The sequence below is a fragment of the Melospiza melodia genome, chromosome 1 (assembly GCF_035770615.1).
Source record: "Melospiza melodia melodia isolate bMelMel2 chromosome 1, bMelMel2.pri, whole genome shotgun sequence".
Classification (NCBI taxonomy): domain Eukaryota; kingdom Metazoa; phylum Chordata; class Aves; order Passeriformes; family Passerellidae; genus Melospiza; species Melospiza melodia.
Window position 1 is genome coordinate 1,255,528 of NC_086194.1, and position 13,734 is coordinate 1,269,261.

The 13,734-nt window shown below is 48.3% G+C and overlaps 1 protein-coding gene across 4 annotated transcripts in view; it reads left to right on the plus strand.

Annotated features, from left to right (window-relative positions):
* The first annotated feature begins 11,461 nt into the window (after positions 1–11,461).
* Positions 11,462–13,734, plus strand: part of SETD2 (SET domain containing 2, histone lysine methyltransferase) — a 43,249-nt gene continuing 40,976 nt past the window's right edge. For 2 of the 4 annotated variants that reach the window (XR_010029209.1, XR_010029215.1), the window contains exon 1: positions 11,462–11,702. Coding sequence is in view for 2 of the 4 variants with exons in the window: in XM_063167199.1 (XP_063023269.1) it covers positions 11,595–11,702 (108 nt within the window). In the remaining 2 variants the exon portion in view is untranslated. The remainder of the gene's footprint in view (positions 11,703–13,734) is intronic. The other 2 variants (XM_063167199.1, XM_063167111.1) reach the window with 2 other exon arrangements.

Below are 13,734 nucleotides of genomic sequence, written 5' to 3' on the forward strand. Positions count from 1 at the left end.
GGCCATCCCTGCCATGATCCCAACACGGTCCCAAGAACGTCCCGGCGGTGCTGCGGCCGATCCCGGTGGGATCGCGGTGGCACCGCGGCCGGTGCCGGTGGGATCCCGGTGGCACCGCGGCCGGTGCCGGTGCCCGCTGTGGCCCCGGCGGTCTCGGGGGCGATCCCGCTGTGTGCCAGCAGATTCCCCCCGCGCCGCGGCTGCTCGCGGCCCCATGCCGGGCCCGATGCCGGCGCGTCCCGGGGCTCGGCGGCCGCTCCCGGAGGGCTCCGGGCGCTGCGCGGTGTCGCGGGAGGAGGAGCCGGCGGCCGGGGCGGATCGCGGCGGGGCCGGGCCGGGCTGGGCGCGGGTGGCGGGGGGGCCCCGCCGGACCATGTGAGGAGCCCCGACGGGGCGAGCGGGGCCTCCCCGGCCAGGGGGCACTTGCGGAGCCCCGCGCCCGCCCACCCACCATGGGGGATTTCTACGACCCGGAGCACCCCACGCCGGAGTAAGCGCGGGCCCTCCGCGGCCTCGGGCCCGCCGGCACCGCGCGACCGCCGGCAGCCGGGCCGCGGCCCCTTCCCCTCCTTCCCGTTCCCCTTCCCATTGCCGTTCTTTTGCCCCTGCCCTTTCCCCGTCCCGCCGCCCTTCCCCTTCCCGCCGTCCTCCCGCCGGTCCGGGGTAGGCCGCGCATCCCCGGCCTTGCGTGATGGCCGCGGCCGGGGCGGGCGCGGGGAGGGCGGGCAGGGAGCGCGGGGAGGGCGGAGAGCGGGCGGCGAGAGCGGCGGCAGCGGCCGCGCCGGGGGTGGCGGGTGGGCTCGGGGGCCGTGTCCCCCTTGTCCCTGGCCGTGTCCCTTTCCCTGTCCCGTCCCTGCCCGGGGTGCGCGGGGGGAGCCGGGCGGAGCGTGCGGACGTGTCCCGGCCTCCCCGCGGGGCCATTTTTCTGTACCTTCTTTATTATTATTATTGTTATTAATGCTGTTTTTCCTAGTTACCGAGCCTCGTCTGGCTTTTACCCCTGAAATTCTCTCCCCCCGGGCGGCCTTTGCCCTGACCCCATTTTCTGCCAGGAGGAAGGAGCCAGGGAAGGGGGAGCAGCCTAATGGCCGGGAACTCTGGTTCTCCTTTGGATGGGGAATTTCACCAACCCACCCCCCTGATCCCGCCAGGGCCTCCGGCTTTATCGCCTCTCCTGAGAAGTCACTCCGTCCCTGCTGGGTTTCTCCCCCCACACCCATTTCCCGCTGGTTCTCAACGCTATTTTTACATTTTTAGACTTCCTTGGCGAAGGATTCAGGGGCTCCATAAACTTTGCCAGCTCTGGGGTGGAAGGAGACATCTGGCACGGAGCACCCCCCAAGCGACGGCCGGATTGGAGGCACAGCTAAACATGGTGGTTTTTTTGAGCAGGGACAACAGAGCAAACCTTTTTTGAGTGAGTTCTGCCTGTGCCCACCTGGAGCAGCTGAGGAACAGCTTCCCCTTGTTGCAGCTGAAATGGTGCTGGTGGCTGAGCCTTCTAAAATTAGTGAGGAATGGAGGATTTCCTTTGGAGTGCAGGTTGTGTTTTGCCAGATGTGGCTCCCAGGATGGAAGTAAATCCTGGTTTTCTTCAGCTCAACTATGGTGGGATGATCCCTTCCCGGGAGACCCTCTGGGTCCAAAGGACTCTTGTTCATCCCAAAACTTTTAGGCTAATTCAGGTATTTTACCTTTGTTGTTTGGAGCCTGTGGAGGGACCCTCGTGCCCGGGATTGATCTGGCACTTGGAATTTGGTGTCCAAGTGTCCAGGTTGTCTCATGTTGCTGTTTGTTATCTGAAAATGTCCAGTGGCACCAACCTGGGCTGTTGAAAGGAGCTGGCGTGGCTCCTCTAACGACTTTTAAATGGAATTATGGATTATCTGGCCTGATTTTGGGGTTTCCTTGGGGTGGGTGTTGCGTGTTGGGACTCAGGAAGTTTTTGGGAGGTGTCCTGGTGTTTTCAGGGTTGTTGTTTCCCCATCCCCACCTCAAATCCCGGCGTTCCCTCCGCGCCCCAGTCGCGTTCGTTAGTGGTGTGCCTTAATTGGGATGTGCTTTCCCAGCACAGAGCTTTTACCTGGAGAAAAGGATCGCTTGGGACAATTGGCTGAAGGTTCTTAGGAACATCTGAAGATCTGTTGGGGTTTGGGAAGAGTGGAATCCAAGCAGAGCCGTGCTGCCTGTGGGGTGTTTGTGGCCTCCCCCATCCCGTACCCGCCGCAGGGTGGGATCAGGAGGGACGTGCAGGGTTGGTTTTTTGGGATGAGTTGCTTTTGTAGCTCGGAGCGTTGGGATTGTGCTGCTTGGAGAGGTTTGATCAGAGCCCCATGAGTCCTCAGGCTCAGCCTGAGGAATTATTCACTGGTTGGTTTGGGTGGGAAGGGGCCCTGAGGATCATCTCATTCCACCCTTGCCATAGCAGGGACAACTTCACTGTCCCAGGGTGCTCCAAGCCTGGCCTTGGACACGTCCAGGGATGCTGCTGAGCTGGAGCTCCAGGCTGGCTGGAGAAGGTGGATGCTGAGCTGGGAGCTGAACGATGGCGCGTCCATGACGATGGCTTTGACTGGAATTTCCCTGTGGAAAGGAACTCTGGCTCACTTTTACCTTGTGGGTCACTCCATGTCCACTTGTCAAGCAGAGCTTGCATTCCTGGGAGCTTCAGTGTGCTGCAGAACCAGGTCTCCCGGACTCTTTGGATGCTTAAATTTGGAACAACCCAATTCCCAGAGCTCAGAGCTGCCACCACATTCCACATGGAGCTTCCCCACAGAGCTGCCCGTGCCAGCGTGGACCTGCTTAGAATCCCAGACTGGTTTGGGTTGGAAGGGACCTCAAAGCCCACCCAGTGCCACCCCTGCCATGGGCAGGGACACCTCCCACTGTCCCAAGTGCTCCAAGCCCTGTCCAGCCTGGCCTGGGCACTGCCAGGGGTCCAGGGGCAGCCACAGCTGCTCTGCACAATCTGTTCCTGATGGACATGGATGGATGTTTGTGTCCTGCTGTGAGCAGCAGCCACTTCAACTCTTGGTGCTGCTGTTTCCTGGAAGAAGATTCCAAGATTGTCCCCGTGCTGAAGGTGCAGGAACCCCTTGGAGCAGTGACACCTCCGTGACAACACTGTCAGAGGAATTCAGGCTGTCAGGAGTTCAGACTGTCAGGGATTCCGAGGATTTCTGTTCCTTCTGTCATCATGGAAACTCCATTTATCCATCTGCTTCTGGAGACCTCCCCAGCAGGAACTCAGCTCCCTTTTGGGGCAAGAAGCTTTTCCAGCCATCCTGGTGATCCTGGTGGGGCTTGCTGGGTGCTTTGGAGGGTTGGGATTTAGGATCAGGGCATGGAATATCCCGTTGGTTTTGTTAACGTGGCCCCATGTGGATTCAGGCAGTCTGGAGCTCCAGGTTTTCGGTTGTGGCTGTTCCCAAGGATTTGTTTTTGCTCTTCATTGGAGCTGTAGAATCTCCCAGGCTGTTCCATGTTGGTGTCGCTTTGGGATGGTATTTGCTGGGAATCTGGATTCTATTTTCTGCCTTCCCCTAAGGAAAACCATCCATGAGGTTGGTTCCCTCAGCACAAGCTCCTGGTAAATGTGCTGTGGTTGAAAACCCACATTTGGATCCTGGAGCACGTTCCAATCCAGTGGGAGATGCTGAGGGGAGGGAAAGGCTGATTTTTCCACCTGCATTTCCCTTGGAATGCTCCTCCCTTTATTAAGGAAATTAATGATGGTCCCATGGGCTGTGGGATGGGGAGAGGGAGAAACTTGACTCTCGTTTCCTGAGCATACCCATGGATTTTCCATCCTTAATGTGTCTGGAAATTTGGATTATTTAAGGAAAATTCACTTTATATGTTTGGCTTTGGGAGCCTGAATGGGGAATTTGGATTCTGACCTGGGACATTTCCAGGAATGGGGCAGCTGGAGCTTCTTGGGGCAGCCTGTTCCCAGATCTGCTGATCTGGGAATTTTAAATATTATTTGTTTTTGGATATTTAGAAGGGAAGAGAGGATTTATCCACACCTGTTTTTTAATGGGCATTTTTCCTTCCAGAATTTTAGAACTCCTCCAGGAAAAGTCTTGAGGACATCCAAGTGTGGCTCTGGTTGATGGAGTGTTGGTAGAACAGGTTATTTTCTTTCTCCTTGATTTTTTTCCCATTTTTTGGAGGTAAACTTCCCTAAAACTGCTCCATCCCTGCAGCCTCACCTCTCCTGTGAGCTTCAGCTTTTTGGGATCCACCCCAGAGGCTGCAATCCCTGGGAATGATGTGGAGCTGAACCTGAAATTCAGGAGAATATGAGCCAGGAGTTAAAACCTGATCCCAAAATATTGATGTGAGGAAGAGGCCGGATCAGGAAGGAGCTGGAGCTCCTTGTGGAGCCTCATTTCCAGTGGATTCCCTCTGGATTGCTCCCAGATTTTACAGCTTCCCCAGCATCTTTGTAATTCAATTTTCCCCTTCCTGTTTGAAATGCACCAGTGGAAGTTTTCCAGCTGGAAATCCAAAGTGTGTCATTCCCAGGTAGCAGGAAATAATTACAATTTCCAGCTTTTTGCAGCTGGAAATCCACCAGGGAAAATCTCCAGAGCCTGGTGCTTGGTGTTTGCCTGCACAACCCATTCCCAATTTGGAATCTTATGGCAAATTTCTGGTGTAAGGGAGCATGAAAGGGATTTATTCTCTCCTGTGGAATTGAGAGCAATTCCCAAGGTGTCCCTGCTCCTGCTGGGCAAAATCCCAGGACATTAAATTTCAGCTATAATTAGGTAAGAAATAAATCCTCTGAGAATTTCTATTTATTTTTATTTATTTCTATTTATTGCTATTTATTTCTATTTATTGCTATTTATTTCTATTTATTGCTATTTATTTCTATTTACTTCTATTTATTTCCATCAAAGGAGTGACTCTGAGCTCAACCAGGGCCTTGCAACATTCTGTTTTATATTTTTTGGGTTGCAGGTTGCAGCTGCTCCCTTTTGGAATGGGATTTTAGGGTCACCTCATGATTGGGAATACCTTACTGTTAAATTTGGGATGAGTTTGGGCTCAGAACGGGATATTTGGGCCTTTGATCTGGTGAATTTTGGGAATATCCTGTTAAATTTGGGATGAGTTTGGGCTCAGAACAGGATATTTGGGCCTTTGATCTGGTGAATTTTGGGAATATCCTGTTAAATTTGGGATGAGTTTGGGCTCAGAACGGGATATTTGGGCCTTTGATCTGGTGAATTTTGGGAATATTTGGTGTTGTTTGAAGTAGGAGTTGGTGACACTGAAATTTCATGGTTTTCCTCAGTGTGAATCTTGGGACGAGGGGACAGGATGGCTTCTGTTTTTGGGGATGTTGGGAATGGGTGCCAGCATCCATCTGTGTCCCAAAGAGAGAATTCCTTGTTTTCCAGGCATTTTGGGAGACAAAGGTGCCGTGCAGTGCCTGGGGGGGGGGGTTGATGTCATTCAGGCTCCATAAAATCCCAGTTGGAATTTGCTGCCCCATTCAGGGAAAATCTGATACCTGATAGGTCAGGGAGGGCTGGAAATCCTGGATTTCCCTGGATTTCCCTGGATTTCCCAGAAAAGCAGCAAGTGCTGGGTGCTGGGGGCCATTCCTGAGCCCTCCCCTCTGAGGGAGGGGCTTGCTCTGCTGCTCCGCCAGTTCTCTGCCTGATTTTTAGCACAAATCCCAAATTCTTGGCTCAGCTCAGGTGGAGCCTCAGCACCTCTGCATGTCCAGGTGCTGGGAATGAATCCCAGTCCCTGGGAGTGAATCCTCTCCTTGGGAATCCATCCTCATCCTTGGGAATGAATCCTCATCCCTGGGAATTAATTCTCATCCTTTGGAATCAATCCTCATCCTTGGGAATCAATCCCTGGTAGCAACAATTGTAAGTAAACTGGGATTTTTTTCCTGATTATTTATTTTATTTTAAAATCCTGAAATTCCTCAAGTTTTCAGGTTCCAGGATTCCCTCCTGAAATCTTTTCCCTGCTCAAACCTGTTTTAACTGAAATAGAGGAATTTACAAAGAGCAGCTTAAAAAAAGCAACTTGAACGTCGGAACTTTATCTGGGCACAGATAATTTTGGGATTTGAGCAAAATGATAAAAATTGGGGTTTTTTTCCCTACTATTCCTACTAATTCCTGCATTTTCAGTCCTGGCTTTGTGCTGGTAGTGGGAAATATTTTGGTGGTGGAACTGAGCCTGAGCTTTAAATCTGGCCTAACTTTGGCTTTAGGAGACTTTTAATTTCAATTGCAAATTGTTAATAAGGGGGGAAAACCTGGAAGGAAACGATGCCCTTGGCTGCTCTGATTCCAGGAATGCCCCACACCTGTGTCCAAAATTTCCATGGAATTTTGGATGTAATGTGGATTTTGGGGTTCTTTGTACAGCTGGGTTTTAATGTGAATTTTGGGGTTCTTTGTACAGCTGGGTTTTAATGTGAATTTTAGGGTTTTTTTACAGCTGGGTTTTAATGTGAATTTTGGGGTTCTTTGTACAGCTGGGTTTTAATGTGAGTTTTAGGGGTTTTTTTACAGCTGGGTTTTAATGTGAGTTTGGGGGTTCTTTGTACAGCTGGGTTTTAATGTGAATTTTAGGGTTTTTTTACAGCTGGGTTTTATTGTGAATTTTAGGGGTTTTTTGCAGCTGGGTTTTAATGTGGATTTGGGGGTTCTTTGTACAGCTGGGTTTTAATGTGGGTTTGGGGGTTCCTGGTGCAGTTCCTGTCTGTCCATCCCTCCCACAGGGAGAGATCCATGGGAGCCCACCCTGGAGGAGCTGAGCTGCATTTATTTGTGTGTGGATCCAGGCACCCTGGATGGGCTCAGGGACGTGCTCTGATTTTGGGATTTAAGCTGGGACAATGCACTTCCAGCTCCCTTTTCCCTTTTTGTGGGATTTTTCCTTGGAAGGCTCTTTGTGCCCCGGGGGGATTTGGGGCAGGGATTACCTGGGAATTCACCCCATGGCCATGAGATTTATGGGAAGGTGCTGCTGACTCCCAAAGCTGCTGCTGGAATCTCCCAGAGGAGGAGGGGAAACTTTTCCAAGAGCCCGTGCTTTGAATTCCAGTGGGGATTTATTTGTGCCTCTATTTCGGGTCCCATCCCACTTCCACCCCCATCCTCATCCTCACCCTCACCCTTCCATCCTCCTCCTCTCCCTGTGTGTGCCAGGTGAATCCCTTTCCCATCCTCCATGGGAGCAGCTTCGTTTTTCTTGATTCCTGTCATGATTTCAAGTGGAATTTCTTCCTTAGGTGTGCCCTGAGCAGAAAGGGAAAAGCAGGATTTGGGGGGAGTTTTGGAATTTTCAGGCATTTGGGAGAAGGAGCAGAAAAACTGGATATTTTTGTCTTTACTGGATTTTTTTCCTGGAAGTAAGCTGGATTTTTTTCCTGATTCTTTATTTCTCTAAAATACATCTTTACTTCTCTAAAATCCTAGAATTATTCCATAATTCCATTATGGAATAAATCCTAGATAAATTATGGCATAATTAATAAATGAAGTCACTCAGCCCCTCCTCATTTTTATAAATGAAAGGATAAATCCCTATTTTCAAGATATTTGTCTCCTCTTTCCCTGGAATATCCAGTCCTCCCTGTTCTTTCGTGTTCCAGCACAGGACAAACAGTGTCACTTCCCTTGCTCCAAACTTGCAGCTCCAAACCCTCACTGGGAATGTCTAAACCAGGAAATGGGGATTTTGGGAAGCAGGACAGCTGAATTTGGGGATTTTGGGAGGTACCTTGACCTCATTTTCCAGGAAACTCAGCTTGGATTCCACCTCCTTTAAATAAATAAGATTTTTTTCAGGGATTTTCCCTCCTCACGTGAGTGCTTCTGCCTTTCCATTTTCCACGGTTGTTTTGTGGGAAGGAGTAGGATTGCTTTTTACCTTCTCAACTTCTTTTCCTGCTGTTCATTCTCCATTCTCAGTGTGGTGTTTTTGGGATATTAAAAGCCCAGTGCTCTGCACAAAAACCTTCCCAGGAATTCCTCCCAATATTCCATTGAACACAGGGACAGCTGCACTCCTGTCCTTGGTTTTTATCTCACCTTAGGGATTCATAAACAGAGGAGCAGAAGCACTTCAGGCCTGGGAGAGTTCCAGCAAATCCTTGGGTCTGGAGGATGGAAATGGAGGGGGAAATGGGAATGAAGATGTGGAAGGAGTTCCTGGCTGTGGGGGCAGCGAGGCACTGGAGCAGTTTTCCCAGAGAAACTCTGAATGTTCCATCCCTGGAGGTGTCCAAGGGCTGGGGACAGCCTGGGGCAGTGGAAGGAGCTCCTGGGATGAGCTTGGGGGTCCCTTCCATTCTGGGATTCTGGGATTCTGTTAATCAGAGCAGCAGAGAGGGAATTTCCTCCCCAACTTCCAGGGAATTGCATTCCCATGGGTGCAGCTCTCCATCAGCAGCCAGGAAAAATGACAAAAAATCCCTTTTGGGCTCCAGGATCCTGTTGGAATCCCAAATCTCCACCTGAAATTTGGTTTGGTGTTGTTGGCTCCCAGTTCCCTTAGCCCTGCTGTGGGTGAGGGTGATGATCCATGGAATTGCAGCTGCATCCAGGATATTCCTGCCTAACCCAGCCTGAACAAAACAGGTTAAACCCCAATTTCCTGAGCTGAGCTTCCCTTTCTTTGGACATTGTGGTGGCTTTCAGATGGATCTCTGTGAATTCCTGAGCTGAATTCCTGCTGGGAATGGGCCTTTTCAGCTCCCTGGGCTGTCTGGCTGCTGATGCTTAGATAAGAAAAGCCCCAAGCTTCCAGATTTCCCTCTTTTAATGGGAAGAAAAGAAAAAAACCTCAGGATTTAGGGGAGATGAGGCTCCTAAAGTTTTGTCTTTTAGACTTGAGAAGCCTGAGGGCATTTTTTTTGCTCCTTTTGCATAAGGAAAACCAGGATAAAATTCCAATTATTGTGTGGGTTGCACTTAAAAAAGAGAAAAATCTTCAGCTCAACCTGTTGAAGCACCAAGAAATGCTGGAGCTGCTGAACTCTGGAATTTAAACAAAATTTTACTTTTTATCACCATTCCTGCGACAAAATTGGGATGTTTCCATCAGGAGAGAAGCTGATAAAGTTTAAATATAAAAAGTTTTGGTCAAAATAGATGTAAGATCAAAATACATGTAAGGAAAATTCCATGTAAGAAATTTTGGTGGAAATGTGGCCTCAGATAAATAATTTGGGTTGAAATGTGTGTCCATATAAAAAAAAAAAAACTGATAGAAATGTGACCCATGTAAAGAATTTTGGTATAAATGTGGTTCTGTAGCCTTAGAAAAGCTTTTCCTGGGATTTAATTGGTGTTTAATTTTAGTTTTTTAACAAAATTAGTGCATCAAGCTGCTGGAAACAGATCAAAGGTGGTAAAGCTTCATGGTGGTGGTGTTATTTTTTTGTTCTTTGCTTGATTTTGTGGTTCTTTAGGTTATTTTTAAAATTTATTCAGCACTTCTCAGAGTGCTCAGTTTTATTTTGGGTTTTACCAACTCTTTTCTCCTGACTTTCCCAGGAAGGAGCCACAAAAGTGCAGGAATTCCATGTTCACTTTGATCCCAGTTGTGTTTTTGGTGCCTGCAGGGAGCAAGGTGCAGCTGAGGGCATCGTTCCAACCCCGTGGAGCTGGGAAAGTGCTGGAGGAGCCCTGGGTGATGTGTTGGGATGGATCCCAAGCTTGGAGCAGGGGGATTTTATGTAACCTCATCCCAGCGTGGGAGGAATTTGGCACAAGGTTCCTGAGGGAGCAGCAGCGCCTTCCCTAAGTTTGGGATTCTATTTTTATGTTTTTGTTGGGTTTGTTTTATTTTATTTGGGGAGAGGGAAGAGGCTGGGAAGGAAATGGGATTCATAACCCTGCTTTTAGGAAGGCCAACACCTTTTATTTTAATTGATGGAATCTCAGAATCCCAAATGGTTTGGGTTGGATTGGGGTCATCCTGTCCCACCCAGGGACACCTTCCACTATCCCAGGGTGCTCCAAACCCTGTCCAGCCTGGCCTTGGACACTTCCAGGGATGGGATCACCTGTTTCCTCTCTTTTTTCCTGTAGGATTTGAAGGATCCTGACTCTCTTTTCTCCTTAACATTAATTATCCTTGTTATTAATTATAAATACAATATTTAATTACCTCTCTCCCAATATACAGCTGATTTAAGATGGATTTTTGTGTATAAAGAGAGTTATTTTTGCCTTAGAACCTTCAACTTCCACTTGGTGGTCATAATCTCTGCTGCATCTTTGGGATATCTGGAAAATCTCCCTGGAATCACCAAGGTTGGGAAAGACCCTTAAATCACCAAATGCAATCACCAAACCCCACAAAGCCTCAAACCAAACCACGTGGTGCTTCCTGAAAGTCCCAAACTCTTCTTTTTGGTGATCCTGAAACTGAAAGCTCCTTTTGGGCCTTAATTCCAGTGGAAGTGATGCTCTTGGAGAGCTCCTGCACCTGTGGGGTTTGGAATTCCTGCCTTGGCTGACCCCATTGAATCGGAGCTCCTTCCTTGGGTTTCCTTGATGGAATCAAACCCCGTTGGTGCTGCTCTGGGATTAATTATGGTCTTTTAACAAGCTGGATCAACTGGATGGGAGCCTTTGGAGGGGCAGGAGGATATTCCTGAGGGGAAAGTTGTTCCCAGCACTTTCCTTTGCTCCCAGTTCCCAGCTGGGGATGGTTTCTGTGGGGACCCGGGTGGTTCTTGTGCCGTCACTGCGTCCGCGTCGCTCCGAAATGAAAATCTTTACTTTTTCTTCCAGAACTGGGTATTTCTCATTGAGCTGATGCTTGGGGTGGAATCTGTGAACCTTTTCTGCGGGAAATCTTTGGCTTTGTCACCACAACAGTGCTGAATAAAAGCTGGTAAAATGTAGGAGAATTCCAGCTCTGGGCTGTGTCAGAGCGCTGGAGAGGGGTTTGGGATCTTGGGTAGATCCTTGACAGAGGAACTGTTGATGTCTTGGCTGAGATGTGTTGGTAGGGCCAGAAAATTCCTTGACACTCTCCAAGGAATTGAGCAAAGCAAGGAGAGGGAGGTGTGTTCCTGTTCCTTCTCCTTCCCTGAGGAGAAACGACTTCGCTGTGGGATCAGAGCAGAGAATTTGGGGACAGTGGAAAGCTGGGAAAACCCAACTTTCCTGTTGGCTCAGCATGGAGGAGAATGATCATAATTAATTCATTTTCAAGCTGCCAAAATAGGGATTAATTATGCAAATAGCCAGGGCAGATGCACAGCAGTCAGACCTTCGTTAATATCTTTAATTTCTGTTAATGAGAGGCAGAAACTTTCGGTTATTCAGGGAAGTATTCAAATGGAAAGAATCCCAAATCCACCTTTTTCAGTGACATTTTTGAGGCTTTTATTCCTGCAGCGTGTTGGAATATCTGGAGACAGCACCAAGCCAGCAGTTCTCTCCAAAAAGGTTTGCTCTGTCCTGATCCATGTGGGATTTTCCAGGGAATTTTGGAGCCTCCCAACTGTGCCATGGCTGCGTTTGTGTCGGGGTGCCATCGACGTTTCCCTCACTCTGTGTCCCAAGTCCTTCCCATCCCAAATCCAGATGTCCAATGTTCCATTTCTTGTTCCTACCTGCTGTTCACACCCTCTTTTCCTGTTTTTTTTTTCCATGTTTCCCCGGCTGGGTTGCAATAGAGAAGAAGAAAATGAGGTGAGTAAAACCAATTCCAACATTCCTGGATCTCCTGTGAGCCCAGCTTGGGTTGGTTTGGCTGAGGCATTCCATGAATCCAGAGCCACTGAGGGGCTGGATAAAGCAAATGGGTGCTTTTCTGGGTTCCCTCTTGTTCAGTTTGGGAAGAAAGGGCAATAATTCTCAATAAATTTGGGAATGAGGGGCAAAAATTCCCATTTAATTTGGGAAGGAAGGACAACAATTCCCATTAAATTTGGGAAGGAAGGGCAGTAATTCCCATTAAATTTAGGAATGAGGGGCAGTAATTCTCATTGAATTTGGGAAGGAAGGGCAGTAATTCTTATTAAATTTGGGGAGGAAGGACAATAATTCCCATTAAATTTGGGAATGAGAGGCAGTAATTCCAGTAGCACTCGTGCCACAAGCGCACGGGAGGTGATGGCACAGCTTGGTGTGGGCTGGTGCTGATTATTTAAAGACTTAATTTGTAAAAATAATGAGTTTTGCTGCCTGTGACTCAATGAATTTGTTGGGAAAAGAGAAAACTTGGAGGCCTGGGATGTATTTTAATCTCCTGGCTTTGGAATGAAGGCTGTTAATCATTTTGGATGTGCTTTTTTTTTTCCATTTTGGGTAGTGCTCCCTTTCTGTAAAACAGGAGGGGAAGGAGAATTCCTCTTCTCCTGGAAAGCTTTTCTGTAATTCCCACCTTTTACATTTACCAAGTCACCTGTGGAGTGTGTTTCAAATTGTGGGAATTGTGTTTTGTTCAATTTGCTGTTGTTTAAAGAAAAAATCCCTGGAAGGGTGAACTCGTGAGGGGAAATATCCTGGATTGTGTCAGCTCTGCTGAATTTGCTGTGGGAAGGGGAGGAATGGAAATGTGACAGCTCTTTTTTGCCCGCAGATCCCATATTTGGGAAAAGGTGGATCTGTCCAAACCCCCTAATTCCCATGATTTCAAAGCTGTTGTGCTTGAAGTTAGAAGGATTTTGATCAACACATTGACACTTTAAATCATGGCACCAGAGTTGTAGCAAGAAGGAAAACTCTGAAATGCTGATTCCCTGAATGTCCAGTATTTTTACCTATATATTTCTTAATTTATTATTTATAGTTGATATGATGAAAAATTCCTATCTCTGATAAGAATTTGGGTTCAGTCCTGTGGAGATCCTTTGGATATGGTTGGAGAGGGACCTGCTCCCTTCTCTTGTCCCAGCTTGGAGTAAAAAAGTTGGGAATTTCTGGTTGTAAGGATAACAGGATCCAGGAATCCCCCAAAACGCTGTTCCCTCACTCTTCAGGAGGCTGACCTCCTACAGGAGGGTGATCTCAGTAGTGTTCCTTTTGTCCTTCATTCTTCCATGAGTTAATGTGGATTAATCCACACTTGTGATGTGTGGATTCTCTGGAAAACAGGGATTTCAATTCCAGCAGGGCTTTGTGGAGATGGTTGTGAGTTGTGGTGAGAGGAGCCCATTCCAGAGCTGGAGATTCTCTTTTTTTCCAAAGTCAATGTTTTGGGTTCCCTTTTAGCCATGAAAATCCTTTAAAATTGTCCCTGAAATGACCCCTCATAAAAACCATGGATTTCAAGGAAATGCTTCGGGTTTTGCTCCCAATTTTCCCACAGTGAAGGGAATTTGCTGCTGCAGATCCAGATCCAGATGCTGGATTGGGTCACCAGGATGATTCATGGGTAGACCATTAACGGGTGCTCACAATGAAACCCCCAATGCTTTGAAAAAGAGGAATTTTTGGGATATGTGATGTCCCAGGGTGCAGAAAACCCAGGATTTCCAACCCACCAATGTCTCATTTAATCATTTACTGTGGTGCCTTGATCCAGGGCAGCTCCATGTTGTTCCATGAGTTAAAGGATAACAAAATCCTTAATAATTCACAGAGGGCTGCAGGAAACTGCTGCTCCTGCCAGAAATGTGCTCGTGGCACAGCTACAGCTGCAAAATCTGGCTCTGGACAATTTGGAAACGACTCTTTCCATTGGAATTAGGGTTAGCACAAAAAATGTAATTCCCAGAGC